This window comes from Halichoeres trimaculatus, unplaced genomic scaffold (genome assembly GCF_033239565.1).
Source record: "Halichoeres trimaculatus isolate MK-OKI-2021-1 unplaced genomic scaffold, fHalTri1.1 fHalTri1_scaffold_9, whole genome shotgun sequence".
In the NCBI taxonomy this organism is placed as follows: Eukaryota; Metazoa; Chordata; class Actinopteri; order Labriformes; family Labridae; genus Halichoeres; species Halichoeres trimaculatus.
The window spans coordinates 25,337,406-25,358,647 of record NW_027437188.1 but is presented as its reverse complement, the minus strand read 5'-3'; the positions used below and the strand labels follow the sequence as shown (position 1 = coordinate 25,358,647).

General features: G+C 40.5%; 1 protein-coding gene across 2 annotated transcripts in view; it reads left to right on the top strand.

Moving 5' to 3' along the window:
• Positions 1 to 981: 981 nt before the first annotated feature.
• LOC141797571 (roundabout homolog 2) overlaps positions 982 to 21,242 on the top strand; it is a 71,564-nt gene continuing 51,303 nt past the window's right edge. For both annotated transcript variants that reach the window (XM_074679064.1, XM_074679063.1), the window contains exons 1-2: positions 982 to 1,552; positions 14,554 to 14,880. In XM_074679064.1, the coding sequence (XP_074535165.1) occupies positions 1,498 to 1,552; positions 14,554 to 14,880 (382 nt within the window). In that variant the 5' untranslated portion in view covers positions 982 to 1,497. The remainder of the gene's footprint in view (positions 1,553 to 14,553; positions 14,881 to 21,242) is intronic.

The following is a 21,242-nucleotide window of genomic DNA, read 5'->3' as shown; positions in this document are numbered from 1 at the left end:
TTACACCTCGTAGAAATGTTTCTCACGTCCGATTGTTGTGGTGATTTGAAGATATTATTTGGCTGTCTTGTATCCAAGTCCTCTTTTTCTGAAAAGTTTTGTTTTCATTAGTTATAGGAGGTTAAAAACAAGGCTTTACCGATGGTTTAACGATGATTGACAGCTGCCGTACTCATGTATTTTTTACGGGGATCGTAAAGTATGTCGGGAGGTAGAGTCAAGAAGCGATTAGACTTTTAAAGAAAAAAATATATATTATTTTTGTCACCCAGCTCCACTAAGATTCTCCCAGAATCCCTCATCGTCTCTACTGCGCAGAATCTGGCTCCAAACTGCTACAATGGCTGCGCCTATGACGGGGGTAGTTTGGCTTCAAAACCGTACAATGATAAATGGCGGAGCCACGCTGTCCACTCTATGTACAGTCTACGGTGTGGACATGGCCTCAGCCTGTCAGCAGGAAACTATAGCCTAGCTTGCATCCTGTTATTTATGGCAGATTCTGGTCAAAGGGACCAAGCTCACTGGCATCCAGAGTTAATTGTACAAGTATGATTGACATGTAACTTATACAGCCCCACTTCAATAATACTTGAACTATTCCTTTAACTCACACTCTGTATGTACTATAGTCCTCACTTTTAGATTGTACTTACTCAACCATAATTTAATGCAGCTTGGATTGTTGCCACCAAATCAGTATTTATGGCCAAAAAACTCAAAAGGCATACAAAAGAGAATGGCTTTGATAAAAAAAAAACCCTTCAGATTTAGCCTGAAAATCACTTCATGCTATCAAATAAAAAAGCCTTTTTCTTTACTCAGAGGTTATGCTGCAGTCAGAGGGCTCTTTACGTCCTCACATATAGCCTCAGAGATCAAGCACACAAACACATGCATACTCCCAGGAGGAGGCAGATGTCGTGCCTGCCCCTTTAAAACACAGACTCCTGGAGGTTGGCGAGGATTTGGTGCGGATAGCAGTGAGTGCGGAGCTCAGCTCGGCATGTGCGCAGCCTCATCTCCGCTCAAACTGACGCTGCAACCTGCTCGAACCAGGGAGAGAGGGGAATTATTTTATTTATGACCGGGCTAAATATAGTTAAGCCTTTTTCTTTTTTGTTTTTAGTAGCGGCAGGAGATCTTAGAAAGAAGTCGCGGTGTGTGTGAGTGCGTGTGTTTGTGTGAGCGTACGGGGATGAAGAAGTGCTGCCGCTGAGTTTTGTTATTAGGTTTCTCCGGGGCGGTGCTGCTGCTCCTGCTGCTGCTGCTTGAGATCATCCTGCTGCTGTCATGGGTCTATGGGACTGACATCAAAGTTTTTTTTGGGATGAATGCACTCGCTTAAATTATTCCAGCTGAGGCTCCAACCCTAATCCGCGTCAGATTTGCATTTTTTTGACAAATCTGCGCGTTTTAATGACCGGATGAGGTCCGATTTTAATTGTTAATTTGAGCGGAAAGTCAAGAGGCTGAAGACTCCAGGAGAGAGTGGAGATGAACTTTGGAAATATACTTCTTGTGACGGTCTCATTCATCACCATCACATCAGGTAAAACATAATAATCCAACCCAATCCGTGTTTGAAAGGCGTTTCTTTCCCCCCTTTCTCACATGGGGTTCTGCATGACGTATTTGACTCGTGTTATCATGTTTATAGCAGCATTTCATACATGATTCCCCTGGAAGATGTCTTAACTGAGCGCACGCTTCAGTCACAAATGAATGGTGTGAATAAATACCACACAAACGCTTTGATGTGAAATGTTGATCATCACTGGTGAACGCGTTTTGTCGGAGTCCCCCTCTGAGCCCCGGGTGCTCACGCAGGGGGCCATTACGCAGCAGGAGAGGTCAGAGGGAGCTCCACACTGCAGCCTAAGTGAAACCATTTAACTCTCACTTTCAGCACATGAACTCTCAGTGGCAGAGGAATACTCTAAAAACCTCCACCCTAACCCAAAGGGGGTTTATGGTTGCGCACAAAAAGCCCATGAAAGCTCATTTTGATTACTCTTCAGAATGGGATTATGTGTTTTAACCATTGCTCATGTAACAGTGTAATATTCTGAGCTTTAATCCAAAACTCCAAGTTAAAGCAGGGATTAGAAAAACAATTCGTCTGAGTGCAGATATTTCATTTGTTTAATCCTTACATTAATTGATATGGTTTTTGACTCTCAAAAACTACACATGACCATGCATGGTAGGTCTGGTGAAGCTTAAATTTCACTAACTAAATGGATAAGGATCAAAATTCACCTGAGAATCTTTACTGAAGTTACAATGCTATTTTACATTTTATCTTTAATAATACATAAAGTTTTTCAACACAGCTCAACAACATGTTTCAATAAAAGGATTCAAGGTATGAAGTCGAGTATTTGACCTCTAGCTACAAAGTTATTTATGTATTAATTTATTTATTTTACAAGAACTTTCCAGTTTGGCTAAGTGCAGTACATGTCTGGCCACCTGGGGGCAGTGGAAACCAGCCCTATTTTCTGACTTTTTATTATGTTTTATTTATGTATATTTGTGTCAACTGCTGGCAAATAGTTGATGAGTTGCATATCCACTGGAAAAAATGGCCACGCAAGTGTTCAACTGGTGTCGTGTTTCTATCTGTTGAATGTTACGTACAAGTTTTTGCTCAGTGTTTGGTCTCCACCGACCCTTAACTGTTTTTTTTTTGCTCTTTTTTTTTACAAACTTTATTGAGAAGTATGCCACTAGACCACCACCAAGAACAAGCAAGTTGTTGGAGTAACATAATAATATCATTGATTTAATAATATCAAGCAGTTTTTTGTTAATATAAACATATTGGTTTAAGCAGCTTTAATTTAAATAATTCAGTGTTCTTGCATACCTTTGTTTTCGAGCTGAGGTATCATCAATTTGCTTTGTAAGTCCAGCCTTATTTCAGCAGTTGCTGTGTGACACACTAGAACAATTTTACTATAAATCCTCGGCTTCATGGCCACTTGTGACGCTTTCTCTGTCTCATTGTTATAAACTGCTGCCACCTCCCAACATTAAAGGCACTCTTCAACACCCACACCATCTGCTAACATCTATTAATCTGCTGTAAGTGTTTCCTCTTATTCCCACCTCTATTTTACTACACTTTACCTCAGGGTGATGTGTGCTTGAATCATAATACTTGAGACAGAAGGATTCAAACAGGCTTCATGAGCTCCAAGGGAGCTGTGTTAGCACTGATATCCTACCGAGGGGAACTTATTCTGCTGTTTTTGTGAAGTGGAGATCAAATATGTGAGAGTTATAGCACCATATGTGTGATTTATGTTGAGTCCACTCAATAACAAGTTGTGTGTTGGCTTTAGCTTGTGCAGTGGGGGGTGTGGGTAGCTGTGTCTGTTTTCTCAATGCTGGATGTGGTTGTAAGGAAAAAAACAAGTCTCCTTCACAAATTGCGTTCGATTTCACACAGAAGCACCACACACACACACACACACACACACACACACACACACACACACACACACACACACGTACACACACACACACGCACACAAAATCTCAATTAAGACACCATCAACACAGCCCCTAATACATCTCATTGAATCTTAGTTATCTTGAGCTGCATTCAGTCTCAGCCCAGTGTGGAACTAATCGATGCTAAACAAGCGTTAGCCGGTGATTTGTGTCCACTCTGTCTTCTCGCTCATTACTTTGTCACAAACACGGCTGACGGCTGACTGAACCCTCTCACGGAGCCTCTTGATGAAACATCCCTGGGTGATGAAACCTCTGCAGAAGCTGGTTACCCCTGTAATATGCCACAGGCTTGAGTCATGTTGCCGGTTGTTGATGATGTCCCACTTCTGGTACAGTCAGTGATGACATCATTCTGAGATGAGATTACGGGCCAGCCGCCAAACAAAGGCTCAAAAAGCCCCGACTGTTGCCAGAAGAAATTAGAACCTGACTTCTTTGCTTTGAGATGTTGTTTGTGTGGCACGCTATCGCCCTCCCGCAGAGATTAGCTGGCAATGTCACAAGAACTCCTTGAATGTTTTTGGCCTTTTCAAGTATGTAAATGAACTGAAATTGAAAAAGACACGAGTAAATCTCAGCAGACAGCCACCAGCCTCTCAGACAAGCTGCCAGCCAGCTGCCTCTGTCTCACTTAAACATGCATGGAAAGTTAGACTGTGAGCAGTCCGCCTAACAGGTAGATATTTGTATTTTGCAGCAGATATCAAGCTGGGAGCTGAGACAGGTCCAGCTTTTTGTGTGCTTTATTTTGCTCCGAGCCTGGCTGTCGCTAAAAGGCAACAAAGTCTGAAGCCAAACAGAGACGTCCCCTTGGAGGCTTTGATGTTTTCACACATTAGCGTGACAGCAGTACACTTGTGCCCCCAGGGAGGATGCAAGGTTAATATTTAGACATACTAATTAACAAAAGCGCCCATCGTTATGCAATGCATCAGCTGGGAGCCAAGAAATGCCATATACAGCTCGACTCAATAGGCTTTAAGACGTGATCTCGATCACGCCCTCAGCTCCTAGCCCGCTAACTCCGTCTGATCAACGAGGCAGAAACGAGCGAGATGCCATGAGCAAACATGTGGGCGTGTGTCTCAGTTTGCAATTAGCAACAATACGATAGCATGTCTGTCAGAGCTGCGTGTGGCGCTAATAGGCTCTCATTTGACAGCGGTTGCTCGCTTTCTCTGGATTTTTACATTTGCTTTGTGAATAAATAAATACATTACTACCTGTCAGAGTCAATCTTCACAATTACCACAGTAAATCAGCCCTAAATGCTGGATCTGATTATAATGAATCAAGTCAGAGCTCTGAAAAGAGAACAAAGATTCACGCACAATCTAATTCTTTGTATACACTATTAAATCAGCACTCAAGTTCATTCTGACAAACATAAATAAATAACTGCCTGCAACCATCATGAACTAAGGTGAAAGTGACACCATTTGGAAATTAATACAGAAAATCTTTAAAATCCATCACTCGTTTCTTACCGATACTGAGTTTTGAAGCGTATTGGAAATGCTGGACTCAACCTAGCTTGGTTTGAGTTTGGATAAAGCAAAGAGACAGGCCTCTATCCCATTTGCAGACATTTGCAGTGCCCGCTTGTCAGTCAAGCTCACAAGCTATTTAGACACAAGATGTTTTTTGAGGCTGCATGTGTATATATGTATATATATATATATATATATATATATATATATATATATATATATATATATATATATATATATATATATATATATAGGAACACCAGGAATCACACACACACACACACACACACACACACACACACACACACATATATATATATATATATATATATATATATATATATATATATATATATATATATATATATATATATATATCTAGCCCAGGAATCACACACACACACATATATATATATATATATATATATATATATATATATATATATGTGTGTGTGTGTGTGTGTGTGATTCCTGGTGTTCCTGCAGCCAGCCCCAAGTGGACACTTGTAGAACTGCAGTTTTTTCACTTCAGAATAGGCTGTATATTTTTAGACCCAATACTGTTGTCAAGATTCCACACAGACCCAGACAATAAGATGAAGTCTTGTGACTCTCTATTCCATGTCCTTCCTGCTCCAATGATGAGCCTCTCATCATTCATGTTGCATTTACTGACATCTGTCGAGTTCTAGCCTGTCTCTATTCAGTATAGAGGTTTGTTGTTGTACCTAAGTGAAGTACAGTCTGGTGTTTTTACAAAGGCTATCAGGCAAAGCAAGTAGGTCTTGCAGCTTTGAAACTCACTGACTAAAACTGAAACTATCAGGTGCAGAGGCGAGCTGGAGGTGCTTCTTAATCAATGTTTTTTTGGAAACGTTTTCTGTTGTATGCACAACCGGGAAATTGTTGTGTTACAGCAGCAATTGTCAGAGCCAGTAGGAAAATAAAATATATACATAAGCACTCTAAGACCCCGTTTACATGACAACATTTCATCTGAAAATGCTAAAATCTGCTAGGCGCTGCCCAAGTAGCTGCCTGTTGCAGCAGCTCTCTCGTCTTTGTCTGTTTCTTGTAATTTTTTCGTCTCTTTTTTGTCATCTTTCTATTTGGAGTGGATCATCACTTTGTATGGTTCATTGTCGGTCATGGACACCAAACTTTTTGTGGCTTCGGCAACATTTTTTACTACTTTTCTCCTGTGTTTTTCTGGAGATCCTACATGTAACCATGGCTGCATTGTTTACATGCGAAATTAGCTGTTAGCAGCCTGTAGCATGTCAATGCTAACTAGTGTAGGGCTTGATGATTTCCCTCGAGCTGAGGAGGAGGAGGTGAGGAAGACGTGCTGACTCTCGGATGTGAGCTGGGAGGTGACGATGTGGACCTGTCCTTCCATCCATCGTTGTTGGGAACGTGGGATCTAGCCCCGGGAGATGGACGAGCTAGCCGTGCTAACCCAGCGGCATCGTGCTGTTCACGGACGTGGCTGACGGAGCTGACATCAGACGCCAGCGCCACATTGGAGGAGCTTCATCTGAAAGCTCCTCCAATGCTTTCAGACAAGATCCAGGAGAAAGAGACTGAACAGACTTCTGGGGAGGCTCAGTCCTGGACCCTGTGGAGGTGGAGACTGGCTGGGCTGGAGAGTAGTGGACGAGTGGTGGACGGGATGTCGTCATCTAATTTCTTATGGACCTTTTCGCACTTTCTGTACCCTTTCTTACTTTTGTTTTCTTAAATGCTGCAGTGACTCCTGAATTTCCCCTCGGGGATAAATAAAGTATTTTCTATTCTATTCTATTCTATTCTATTCTATTCTATTCTATTCTAAAACGCAGCAAGAACGCAGTGAAAAAATCTGCATTTACACGGAAACGCTGATGGACTGCAAACGCTGTAGTAAGCATGCCAGACCTGCAGGTGGTGCTATAACTGTCTTGTCCAGGAGCAGCTTCGGGGAGAATTCCACCAAAGTAGAGTTGAGCCGATGATCTGGTGTATTGGGGAATACTAAGTGCAAAAGTGGAGCAACAGATGCACATTTTGTATGAAGACAGTCAGTAGATACAGCAGATTGAGCAGTACAAGCACAACACGGTAGTTCGTGATGATCGTAACAATGGTACTATTGTCCTCTTGTATGCTCTTGCGCAAGGCGGAGTGTGACGTCAGCGTTTCCACTGAAAACGCCGGCTTTTCGTTTACACGGCAACGGTGACAGCAGCGTTTCAGAAAAATCCCACTCTGGAGGCCGTTTTCAAAAGTTTGCGTTTTAGGTTGGCTGAAATGTTGTTTCCGTGTAAACGTGAGGCTGAAACGCAACAAAACTTTTGCGTTTCACCCTAAAACTGTTGTAGAGTAAAGGGCCCCTAAATATAACAAGAAAGATTGTGTGAGATATACAACCAGGTTTAAATTAACATCTCTACTAGTTTTAAAATGAAAAATTATATACAACATAAACTCAGACATGTCAACTGAAAGTAAGAAATGTGCAAATAGCAGCTTGAAGAATATATATACATAAAATAAGCCTGTTGCAGTCAGTGACCTCCTTAGTTATAAAAAAAAAAGTGATTAATTAACTCACTTTGTAAACAGGTGTAACACACTTAGTGTTGGTAAAAATAGGTTTACATCACATTATGGGATGGTTTCAGGGGAAAGATGTGCTTAGAAATTATTCTGTGTAGCTTAAAGTCTAAAAACATTATCCCCACTTCAATCATATGAAGAAGTAGAAAGTAAAGAAGAGCTGAGAAATCTTTACTTCAACAAGAGAATGTCCTCTGATTCCATTTGAATGTCAAACAGTTTAGTGCCGGTTAAGAGGCATCTCTGAATTCAGCGTTCGAACAGATGAAATCAATAAGATCGACAAACAGACTGAAGTGTTTCATTAGGCTGGTGAAAAGAGAAAGCATTGTCTTCAGTTTCAGAATGTTTAATAAAAAGAGCTGCTGAATAAATTTCAGTTTCTGAGTGAAAAGCACTGCTGCCTCTTGCCCTGACACATTCATTGGCACAGAGTGGAGCCTTGAGAGTGCACTACAGAGCGATAACCTTGCATGAGGCTGGCACGCTCTCATTCACAAAGCCCCCCCCCACTTCTGTATGGGCCGACAGCTCAAGGTTGACTGCCATTCACTCTTATGGATTATCTTGGCTTTCTTTTGGCTCCTGTGTCGAAGGTCTGCAAGGTTCTGGGGAGTTCAAATGTGTTCAAAAGTGTTTTATTGATCTGTTGGCTCTGATGTGGCGTTGGCACAAAGATGACATGCTTCTTTACCTGTTGTGGGTTCAACAATCTATTATGATGTTCAGTGGGGGCCTCTGGGATCAATAACACAGTAGAATTTCTTGTATTTTCATTTGAAGCACTCTGATCCCCTGCTGTGAAGCTGTTTGGCTTTATTTGTTCCTCGTAAAGAAGGCTTTCACGTTTTATTTGCTGCAGAGAAACTACTTAATGCTGTGAAACATAGCTTTGCTCTGTCATTCCAACACTACCCAAACAATATGTTGAATGTGTTACAAAGCTTGGTGAAAATACAGCAACATGAATACCAAAAGCTGTGCATCTTAAAAGAAGCTTGAACAAAGTGGAGCAACAGTTTTCGAAACACCCTTCTTTATGTTTTTGTAATTTGTTCTCAAACTGCTGCAGGAGAAAGCCATGTCCTCCTCTTCTTGTTTATCCCTTGTAAATTTAAAAGTGATTTCACACCAGAATGCCCCAGATTAGTGTTTTTTCACGCACATCACGTCACACCCTAAATTCCAGCATGCACTCGGGTATCTCTGAGCACCCACTGCCGGCTCTAATGGGCCGTGTTTATGATCCGATCCCCATTATCAGACGTGACGTTTATTTTTCCGTGTCACAGGTGTGGCTGACAGACTTTCTACTTTGTGAAAGCTTTCAACCACTGCACAACAATCTTCCTGTCATGAAGGTAACATTACTATGAAAATATCTTTCCTCCAAAAGAAAATGTTTTGCTGCTGTGCTCAAGGTGGTGAAGACTTCTCAGTGATTGCAGAGGAGCAGGTTGTTTCTATCACTTTCTCCTCTCGAAGATGATTCAGTTTTTTTTCTCAGAGGATTTTCTCAGTAATACATCAAGATGAAGCTGCATTATTCTTTTGTAATAAGCAGCAATTAAGCCCCACTAACAATCAATCATTTGTTGTATCTGTGAAAAGAAATCGTTTCTAATCAAATTCTTCTCTCAGTTTGACAATCCCCGCAAAGACAGGGTGTTAAACTTCTTTTTGATATTTCCAGAAAGGCATCTCTCGTCTGATTTAAATAATGCACACGGCGAAGAAAATGAAAAGAACACAAGACTTAGTCAGAGTGACAAACCAACGGAAAGCGACCAGGAATGCACAATATGTGCTGATTCTCCAAGTACAAGGACAGCTGCCTCTTGGAAACACTGGAAAGGTCACATCACACAACACAAAGGCTCCACTGCAGCTGTCGTACATGTGTACAAAGGATGGATGAGAATAACTGATTGTTATTGATAAATGGTGTGTTTGCTGCAACACAGTCTTGGTGGGTTTGTTGAATTGTGGCGTTTCAGATCTTAACATGTATACACGTGAGTGAATGTGTCACTGTCACAGTCCTTCGAATAGTCCTGACTTTCTTTACCGTAAAAGCTGCAGAACAGTTTTACACCACACTGTTAGATTATAGCATTAATTTCATGTTGAAACCAAATCAGATCTCTCAGGAGAGCTGTTAGTAAGTAAAAAGCATGAAACATCCTCAATTAGAAGACATCAAACTTAATTTAGTTAGTTACACATTATTTAGTCAGGTAAGCGCTTGAAAATCAAACACAAACAGCCGCATCCATCCAAAAAATCACATCTTTGAGTGAATTCCTAAAAAAGCTCCTCTGTGGAATTAAAGAAACACTGACGCTGATCATTCTTATTTTGTCATCAGACGTATAAAGGGAAAGCAATATCATGTGGTCGCTGGTCTTTAGATTTTGTTTTGCCTCGGAAATTGTCCACCAGGGCTCTCTTAGTATCACTTTTGGGGCATGGTCACACTGGCCATCCAAACCATGGCGTACTCAAGCATGATTGCCCCCAACAGCTGGTATCATTGTGAAGCGTGTGTTTACACGAAGCGCAACCACATCAATGTCAGCAAAATGAAACACAGAGAGCACTGCTACAACTCTACAGACTTTTGGTGTATGTTAAGTTGTTATGGTCCCACAAGACCCTATAACACCCCAGCATTGTTTAAAATGATTGTCGAGAGGAGCGGTTGCAACGAACATACGTCATGGATCATGGTCCACAAACCCACCACTCCAAAGCGTGCCAAAGCAGAGAAGTGAATCGTGCTGAAGCACAGCACACTTGCGGTCATACTGGCCAAACGAACAGGGCTTAAGGGTTGAAACATGCTTGAGCATGGTATGGTTTGCCAGCATGACCGCCTCCTTAGCATATAACGCTTTATAGACTGAAGAGGAGAGAAAGTGTTGTCTCCATTAAATTAACAGGTTTAGAGTGGCAGGGTGTGGGAGACTGGTGTTCCTGACAGATGTCCTGTTTGAGGTTGATTTATTTAGCTGTGGTCTGTTATAGCAATACAGTGTGACAATCAGTAAAGTGAACACCATACAGGTTACACAAATGTAATGGAATAACTTAAGTTACAAAGTACTGTATTTAGTACTCAAGTATACCATATAACTTCAACAAGTCACTTCACATGAGGCTCACAATCAGCATGAATCAGCGTATTAGCTTTCGTGACACACCAACATAAGATAACATTAGCTTATACTCACAGATAAACCTATATGAATTAAACAACATTAGCATCCAATTTCAACAGTATACTATCACTAGACTCACCTTCTGACATTTAAACTCAGCAATCAACCAGTAGGGTTTTGGTGATCTTTGGAATAGGCAAAGTTAAAATACAATCGATCTGTCTCTGTATCCAGAAAACTAACTTTTACTGCACCATGCCACACACGGAGTGGTGCATTCCAATACCCTCAGAACAGCTACGGTGTGTTCAATAACATGGGACACAAAAAACTCACAGACTGACTATGAGCTAATGAAATTCAACTAATCAAACATGGTAACAGCACATAAGAGAGGGGGCTTTCTAACTTCCTTCAGGTCTGTGTCAGGTCCATCTCTGCTCGGTCACAGCACTGGAGCTGATAGTTTTTATTTCTAAGCAACGTATTGACTTCTACTGTCTCTGCTCTGATTCAGATCCAGCAAGTAGGAGCCCACTACAGTACACACCCAAGACTTCTGTGTTAGTGAAGACTTTGAGCAAATTCTAACATGGAAAATTTCTGGATTTTTTTATATTTTTTTTTGTCGCGGTATGGCTATTCAACCAGCATTGAACAGATCAAACAGGACAGGAAGTCAGACAAGGAAGCAACAGAAAAACACTAGATTATTTCACAACAAAAGACTCTGGTCTCCGACTTTGACGTTGGATTTATTTTTATTACAACAAACTATGATAGTGAGTAGAGATGGGCCTGGAGTCATCACCAGTAAAGACAACATGAGCAATGACAAGCTCATCATTATAGTGTGAAAAAATATTGATTCCAAAATTGGTGAAACATGTCCCCAGTCACGTGACTCTAGCTGTTGTGTCTTCTGAAGAGGCAGCTGATAAGTGTTGAAGGTCGAGGCAGCACAGAGAAACTGTAACATAGTGGAGACGGACTGGACACAGATTTGGTGGAAGTTTGAAGTTGCCGCCACTTTTCAAGTAAAAAGCTCTTAAACCCACTGAACTCTCTTACTTGAAGTCTGTGTTTAAAACTAAAGCATAAGTTTTATGAAATGAAGGTGGTGGAGACCAAAACAGAGTGTAAACATAAACAAACAGTGGATTTACATGCAGTCATTGTTTCCCTGAAACTTTTTAAGTGAATTTATCACCAGATATGATTGCACAAGACTTGTTTACATTAATTTTATTAGATATCTTTATGTTCAAAGTCAAGCAATACCGTTCATAGAACAAAGTGGCACACTAATGTCTCAAATCAGAATAAAGTCAGAGATCTTCCTCAGTTAAGATGCACTCCCGTGATCTTGTATCTATAGGAAAATAAAACTCGGCTGTTGTCTCATCTTACGGTCTTTGAATTATGGTAAAATCAAACCTGCCTAATGTTCGTTCAAGTCCTTAGTTTTTTTTATGTAAGTCATGTTCGTAAAGTGACACCAACATCATCAACAGCCAGTTGATGCGATCTTGTCAGCAAAGAATGGGAAGCTGCAAAACACCAAAACAACAATGACTAAGAGGTGAAAGGACATGCAGTTCACCTAGACTGTAGAGAGGGGTAGAAATCGGTCAAATTATAGATGACCTTTGCCTGGTGTCCTCCCATTGGTACCACAACAGAACTATGAAAAAGCAGCTCTTTAAATCCCCATATAGCAACTCCCTGTTTAAACTAGGGCTGTGAATAGTGGTTACAGCAGTTTGTAAACTATCCCCTTCTCTTTGGCTCTTGCCCCAAGAACAGGATGTCCAACACTGTCACTTTTATTTTAATACTTTGAATTTTATTCAAAGACCACTAACCGAACTGAAATGCAGTATTCATTTGCCACAGTAAATCTGGAAGAGCTCAACCCTGTCCCAGTATTTTGTTTTTGTGGTGAAATCCTGTTGTGATGTTGATGTAAGAGTTCAGGGTTCAGAGTGATGTAACTGTATTACTGGAGTTTGGGTTTTAAACTGGAAGAGCGTGCTTTAAAAAGAACAGTTCACACGCAGGACACCACTGAGCCACAGTGCTGTGAATTTAACAGTTTGTTTGAACCAAATAATGTGAGGAGATCAAGTGTGATATCAAGTATTTCAATTGTTCTATGTATTAAGTGTTACAGAAAATGATCTTTTTGTTCGATAGAAAAAATAATAATTCTCCAGATTTTATTATTTATGATGCTGTCGCTTATTCCTGTTACCTTCTTAACTTAGTTTGGCATTGGCAGAGAAGATTTGGCAAATTTTTCATGGATGTAACCCACACGGTTGACTTTGCTGCTTACCTCACAAATGCATGTTCATAACAAATGTGGCACCATTTAAAGGACACATTAACAGGCTTCCCAACATATGAGACTTGCGTTCCATATATATGTACATATACAACGTCTGAAGCTGTTGGATAAAAGCACCACCCCACTTCTATCATGGCTGTGCTGATATTCAGTTAAACAGCTCTCCATCTCTCAGTGCTTCCATGCATTCTTCACAGATATAGAGAAAATAATCTGAAGTAAAGTACATTGTAATAACTCACAGGATTAGCTTTAAGGACCAGCAGGAAATGGTTCACACTTGCTCTCCTGTTGTAAACAAAGTGCATGTTTTCACTAGGCCTGACTGCTGGAGGTGCGATGCCACATTTTAATGGCCTCGATCAGTATTCATCCTCATCCTGCATTAGTGTGTCGAGCTGTCCTGGTTGGTGACCCCAGGGTGTTAGCTGAGAGCGCTCAGATCGCTCTTATGATGTTTGCTTCAGGTTTATGCCATGATGGCAACTCCTGGCTCCTACGGTGAAATCAGTTCAGGAGAGAGATAAATCTGCTTACAGCTGAAACGTGAGGGTTTATCTCCGAGCCTGTGGATTTAAGAGTAATGTAACAAAAACAACATGTGTGTCACTGGGCCTCCTCTAACTGCTCGTCCCCAGTGATAATGGAGGATTTTCATGCAGCGTAGATTATGTGCAGAAAATAAGGCCTCAGACAGAGCAAAACAATAATCAGTGGTACACTGACCATTTCATTTTCCTTTTTATTTGAGAGTGAGGGGAGACCATCTGTTTCCTAAGAACCAAACTAAAAGCAGTGGCATTTTGAATTATTCATTTTTTCCAACTGTAACACACTGTTAGAGACATTTGGTCCTGCTCTAAAAGCTTACCTTAGGATGTGAAGCAGTGTGCCTTCCCTCACAGCCAAGAAGAGATAGTAATGGATCCCCAGAGAGAAAAATGTGGGCGTTATCTATATCCTCACTCATTCTCTCCACCCAAGTCTTTCTCCCCTCAAATGTGTAGTGTAGCTCTGTCTGTCTTATTCTCCGCTTTCCACCAACTATCATCTTTACCTTTGCAACAATCCTGATTGACACAGAGATTGGCCATTACCATATCACATGGGTGATTGCATGCTCTGTACAGGTGGTTCTCTCTGTGAAAAGACACCGTACAGCTCAACAAATGGGTATCAAATTTAGTGATCTAAAAGACACAGGTTGTTACAAGAAAATGTCTTACCCTGAATTCAGAGCCAACCTTCAAAGAGGGACGATTTGCTGCTTGGCTTCACACACATCTATCTAACGCACAAGCTGCATCTCTATGTGAAGATATTCTTGCCTATGCTGCGGTCTGTCCTGTTACAAAGAGATTATATGTTTTCATGAATGGCAGGGGGTCACATGAAAAGGGTAACATCTGTCCTCATCTCTGCTCCACAGGGTCCCGGGCTCGGTTTGAAGACAGCGCACCTCGGATCGTGGAAGACCCCTCGGATTTGATCGTCTCCAAGGGGGAGCCTGCCACCCTCAACTGCAAGGCAGAGGGCCGACCTCCTCCCAGTATAGAGTGGTACAAGGACGGTGAGCGGGTGGAGACGGACAAAGATGACCCTCGTTCCCATCGCATGCTCCTGCCCAGCGGCTCCCTCTTCTTCCTTCGCATCGTACACGGACGACGCAGCAAACCAGATGAAGGCGTCTACACCTGTGTGGCACGCAACTACCTTGGAGAGGCCATCAGTCGAAATGCCTCACTCGACGTTGCCAGTAAGACTTTTTTTTCAGTCATAATTGCTCTTAAAAAGTGTGTGTCCCTGCAACAGTTCTGCACCATACGTGTGTTCAGTGTGTGCGTGCACGGCATGCAAAAGCTCCACAATGCTGTCCCAGATCTCTTTTGAGCCGTCTGGCTGTTTCATGGAGCTCCACCGGAGGTTTGGCTGAGCTTGAAAATGACGCCATGAAACAACCAGATTGTAAGAGGCCGCATCTAAAGAACAGGGCGGTGTGGAGAGAGATAAGTAAAAGCCTGTGGACTTGTTTCTTATTCAGGCTTCTGTGACAATAATGTACTTTGTATTTAGCTGCTTGTTTATTTATTTTGGGAATTAAATTCAAGATTAAAAGCAGTAGACCTTTCCTGTGGGTCTGAACGTGAAGCCAGCGTGGAAGTGCTTTAATTCTGAAGTGTGTCTAAAGCCCAGCAGGGGGCCACCCTTTTGGTTAGAAAGGGTAGGCAGATTGTTTGGAAGTCTATGAGGAATTGACCTGAATACTGCCTGGTTTTTATCTTCAGGTAAGATTTTACCAGAAACTTTATGTTTAATGCTTTTGCCAAGTTATTCAGCACAGCATGATGCTCTTTTCAAATTCCACCAACTGTCCAAATTTAGGTCAGCTGGTTCTTTAAAACTAAGGTGATAAGGTTACGGCAATAAACTTAAAATCATGGGTTGTCAGAATCATATTTAATGCAAAATATAGTAAGTATGTCATCTTTCTGCTGTTTGAATTGTAGTTGACTTTTTTTAATATGTTACAAAGTTGACTCCTGTTTCCTACAATGCATTGGGAAAAGTACAACCCATGGTCACCAACCACACAGTGTAATACTTGGATGTAGCCTGCGTGATGTTACCTATAAAATACAGGTATAAAGTTTTGTAATCCTTAAGCAGCAGGTGCCAAACAAAAAAAAACAAAAAACATTGAAGTTCAGACGAGGGAAAGAGACGGACCTTTAACCTCATCAAAGATAGCTACAGGGGGCCTCTCTGTCAGTCAAATCCTCTATGCTCTTATATGGGCAAAACTCCTTCATAATGAGTTTTTTTTTTTTTTTTTTTTAATAGCGTGTCAATGAAGAATAAGAAAGCGTTTTTTTCTAACAAGGCTGTAATATGTACATTTTTGCTGTGAAGATCAGCTTTTATGGATGGATGTCTATGAATTTCTGGTGCCTCTTCAGCCAGCCTCAAGTGGACACTCGGTGAACTGCAGTTTTTAGCACTTCTGCACAAGCTTTATGTTTTGAGACTGGGGGTTGTGGCTGGTGTTAATTATAATCTAAAATATTATATATATTATTCACCATTTAATTGAAACACAAGAGTTTTGGGGGCCTTTTTTATGGAGTTCTGAATTTTCAGTGGTGTAAGGTAAGTTTTTCTTCATGGTAAATCAGGCAGGAGACCAGAGACTTATGAGTTGGTGAAACTAATGGTTTTAGGGATGTATTAAAAATGCATTTATTGTTATCTTTACTTTTGAAAATCCTCACAGTAAAATACCTGTTGTTACTGAAATGCAAACCATTATCTATTTTTGATTTCCAAATGGGTTTAAGATCCTTATTGTAAATAAGCACCAGGATCGGCATCATTACTCAACGTCTGGTAAGAAGCAAGTACTGTCTGAGATGTTTTTAATTATCCTCACCGCTGAGCTCTTTGTACAGTCCAGGAGTCTATGTTAGGAGTTGGTATTGAGTTTGTGGTTTTGGACACGGCAATGGATTCAAAACTGAAGCAGGGGTGTTCAAGGTGAAACTAATTGTTTCCTTCTGTGTCTATCGTCTTCGTTAGCCTTTACATTTTACTTCAGAAATTGTTCAGCTTGGCCTGATGGTGTGTACATCTTCACAAGTCAGCAAATTGGATATCCAGTTTTAATACAGTTGGGCATGAGGGAAATAAGCAGTAATTTATCTGCTCATTATTTTGGCATACACTGTAAATTGAGCTATAGTTGTAATATCAGGAAAGAAAAGGTTGAATATGGAAATCATGGATTTTGGCAGGATCACGGTCAAAAAGTAAATGCTAGCATGCCTCCTACAGCTTTCACAACACTTCAGTTTAACAGGGAAAACATTCCCTGATACGCTTGTCTTTGTGTCAAAGATGATCAGTATTGCTATGCGGCTCATTACAGCAGCCCCAGGGGATTTCAAGGGGACTATGTTCTGTGTTTACTTTCGGTCCATCTCAATGACAAGTGTTCCAGATGATGTCTGTTACACTGAAGTGTTCTGAAAAGCTTTTGGACGCTTCTTCTCCTTGGACTGATTTGAGTTTGCTGAATCTATTGATGAGTTTGGCACACAAACACTGTCACGATAAATGGACAAAAAAAACAAAAAAGAGAGAAAAACAACCAGGTTGTTACTGCCCTGAATTTTCTGTTTAATGACTTCTGCTTTTCTTATTCTCATGTAAACATTGTATTTATCTTTCACACATTGAAATCATTCATGAACATATACGTTATTGCTGAATGCCACAACTGACATTGAATATTCAGCATATTATTGTTTTCATTTATTGCAACTCTTTACAATAAGTCATGAAAAAAGTCCCAAGCTTTCAAAATCTCAGGAGTCTAAAGCCCTTGAGAGGTCTTATTTTGACCAAACCCAATGGATTTTCATGTATTTGTTTTTGACCAGGTTAAAAACTAAGGCTGCTCTTTTATTTTTAAGAAACCTTTGTTAGATTGTTATTCTAGCTCAAGGATCTGCAACCTGGAGTCTGATGCAGCTTTCTAACTCCTTTGCAGTGGCTCCCTGTAGCTTGAAAAAAATAATAAAAATAATGAATTTTCAATTTTTGTTAAAGACACTGACATTGGTTAAAATGATGCATTAACATTTTGTTAAACTAAATATGCATAATATCTGTCAATAAAGCCTGCCACTGCTCTACTTTACTTCCTACAACATCAACAGCCCACCAACTTTCCATGCACCTGTGACCAACCTCAAGTTTTACAGCCCTGGCAAGATAACTAAATCTACAAAAAAACAAATCTTAAAGAAAATACAGATTTTAATTATGTGTGGATGGATTCATTTAACTGCCACCATGTTGGCTTAATATACATGCTTGATCTATGACAAGAAATTAACAATAACAAAAAATGATGACTTAAGCGATATTATAAAGTATGTTTTCAAATTCAAGTAGTCTTTCAAGAAATTTGGAATTCATATGTTTTAAATTTAAAAAAGTGGTGCAATTTTTGGAAATTTCATTTTTTTTTTTGGAAAATTGTTGATTTTAAAATTTTAATTTTTTATTTTCTTCTGAAAAGCATTATATTTTTAAAATGTTTGAAAGAAGGAAAAACGTTTTTGTTTTTTGTTTTTTTTACAGTTTTTGCAATTTTTTTTTCATTTTACATTTTTAAAACATTTGCTGTTCTTAATAATTTTTAAATTTTTGCAAATTTTTAAAATGTCTTACTTTTTTTATATACTAGATTTTAACTACATAATTGTATGCACTTTATAGTTTAAGCCAACACTAAGCTATCTAACTATTTAAGCTAACATTGTTAACTTAGCATTAGCTCAGACAAGTAAATAACAGTGCTAACTTAGCATAAGCTGAAACAGGTAGGGGTTCCCTGGCTGTTAGCATCTGTCTCAGGACACAGTTGTAGTGTAGTTTAATAGCGTATTTCTGTTGATGAATAGCTGTGTGCGTAAGTTTAAATGTGTAGAGTATCTGAGAGCTGGAGGGGTACGTTAGGGTATGTTTTGAGAACCTGAGAAGGGGGAGAGATGCAGCGGCACACGCATACTATAAAATAGCAACTCATCAAGTGTGAAGCCAGAGTCCTGTGTGCTGTTGTGTGCACAATGCAAACTAGTTTACTGTACGGTAGTTAACCCAAAGTTAGCATTAGCTTTGGCCCTGGAGCAGACAACTAAGTCTCCCCTTTGCTTCCACACCATAGTCTGTACACTAAGGTAGGAAGGTTAACAAACTGGAGGAACATTTTTTTTTTCTGTCACGTTGTCGTTTTCAAGGTTGCTTGGGTTCTTCAGCTCTTTTATTTACTCCATACCCCACTCCGACATTCATTCCACTGTCATATACAGCAGACAAAAGCAGCAAATTCTTAGATTAGCACAGTGGAGCAAGGGATTTCTTGCATTTCTGCATGATCAGGCTTACAGAAAAAAATAAAAATAAAAATAGTAACCCAGTAGCTGTTTCTGACCTGTGGAGCCTCTCTCTATGGAGCTGTTATTATCACATTACCTGAATGTCCTCTCTGTGTATACCAACAGGATCACATTAGCAAGCCATGCACTTGTAGCTGTGCGTCTCCTTTGTGCATTTGTGTTGTCTGCGGCAGCTGAAAAAGTACAGCAGGGGAGCGTGAGCTTTCTCCTGTATCTTTGTGAAAGTGCAGTGAAGTAAAAAGCTCCCAGTTGGAGCCGTGTCTATTATTTCCCCCTCCTTGGTTCAGGACACGTGCCATTGTCTTCCCTCCTTCCTAATTGTGCCAGCATGGCTCGGCCCTGGGCTGAACTGCAGCTCTGTTTGGCGTGGGGAAATGGATTAGTCTGTGGGTTGATTAGCGGAAGAAGCATAACAGATTAGCGAGGTTGAACTGTCCTCGTTTAAACGCATAAAAACAGCAAGATGAGTACAGTCCTATCTTCCACCATATTGAAACTTCCTTACTGGCAGTGTAAGTGCAGCTCATGGTTGAGTGAACTCATCTCCAGCTCATGTCCCAAAATAGGGCCAGCTCGTCAGATATAATGTACACTTGGAACTATAGGCAGCTAAGTAATGCAAATATGAGAAGATATGAAGCGTGTTCTATCAAGCAGCCCTTTTTTAATAGCTGATAGTGGTACTTGGCATTGTGTGCAGCTGTAGATTATAATGCAGCCATACTGGACAAGGATGAGTCACCTGCAGGCACTGGGTGACTAACTTTATTAATAAGTGTGTTTTCGTCCTAATCTTACTGCCTCCGGCCAGCAAGGGCATATGCTAAGACAGACAGCATGGTGGTGGTCCTCGCCCCCCCTCCCTGCGTGAGGTTGTGCTGACTGTGGGGTAAGTAGTGACCCAATTAGCTTTGGCAGGAAGGGGAGTGAGGGGGTAAGTATTCAGTGTTAATGAGTGGCCAGTTTTAAGCTGGTGGTCTTGCTCAAATGTGAATGTGTCAGTGGTGTTGGCGACGGCTGTGTGTGGAGCGGGAGTCCGAGGGACAACAGGTGGAAGGAGGAAGAGCTTAAAACTCCCACTGAAGCGTAATTAATAGTGACGCATCTGTTCAACTGTTCGTGTGGCTCTGAGGGGGGAGTAAGATTAGTGACTGTAACCTGAATTTAAACCATTAGTTAGGCATTAATTGACAACAAGTATATTGTGAAGAATAAGAAAGCCTTTTTGCACTTCCTTATCTACAACCAAGTATCTTTTAGCTGCTGTACACTTAGCATGAATTATGAACTTAACTTATGCTTTTTGTTTTTTACTGCCCCTGTTGGCAGGTTGAAGCAGTGATTTCATCTTTAAAATATCATTTTGCTTGATTTACCTCAGGTTTATTTTAGATTCAGTAAGGTAGTGCTACATGTGAAGTGTTGCAGACAGTGTTGGGCAAGTTACTTTAAAAAAAGTAGTTAGTAAAAGTAAGCGTGTTGTCTGTGTCTAGTTTCTTTTCAAAAAAAGTAATTAAATTAGCAACTGAGGTGCTCCTTTATAAATTTGATAAGTTACCAGGGACTGTAATTAATGGGTTACTTTTTTGAAAAACCATCAGATATGTAAATAAGAACTTGGATTTTGGAGCAGGTTTTGCTCAGGGACATAATGTTCATTTCACATGTATGTTCTTGCCTTTTAAATCAATGACGCTGAAGTTGTGCCTGTACATCCATTCAGAAATCAATTGTAATTTGACTGACCGCTCTGGACTCACTATTACTGCATGTCTAGTTTTCTTGTGTGGCTGTTTGCAGTGCTTTGAGGTTTGGAACAACAACAACAATACCCACCTACCTGAACTCTGCCTCTGATTGGCTTACCATGAAATTGTACTTTACCTTTTTTTCCCACATCAATACTTATACGTCTGTCACCCCTCCCCCCTCACAAAAGAAGGACAAACCCAACATATTGTGTTTACAGCTCCTGTCCTGTGCCTAGCTGAGTGAGCCAGGTTGAATAGTAGTTAAAGTACCTGTTAATGCAAAACAATAACAGCATCATTCCCAACACCGGATATAGAGTATGGGTATTTTCATTCACTGTGAAAGGGTAACTTTCCTTCCAAATGGGTGTAGATTCTGTATTTGATATGTTTAATAAAGAACCATG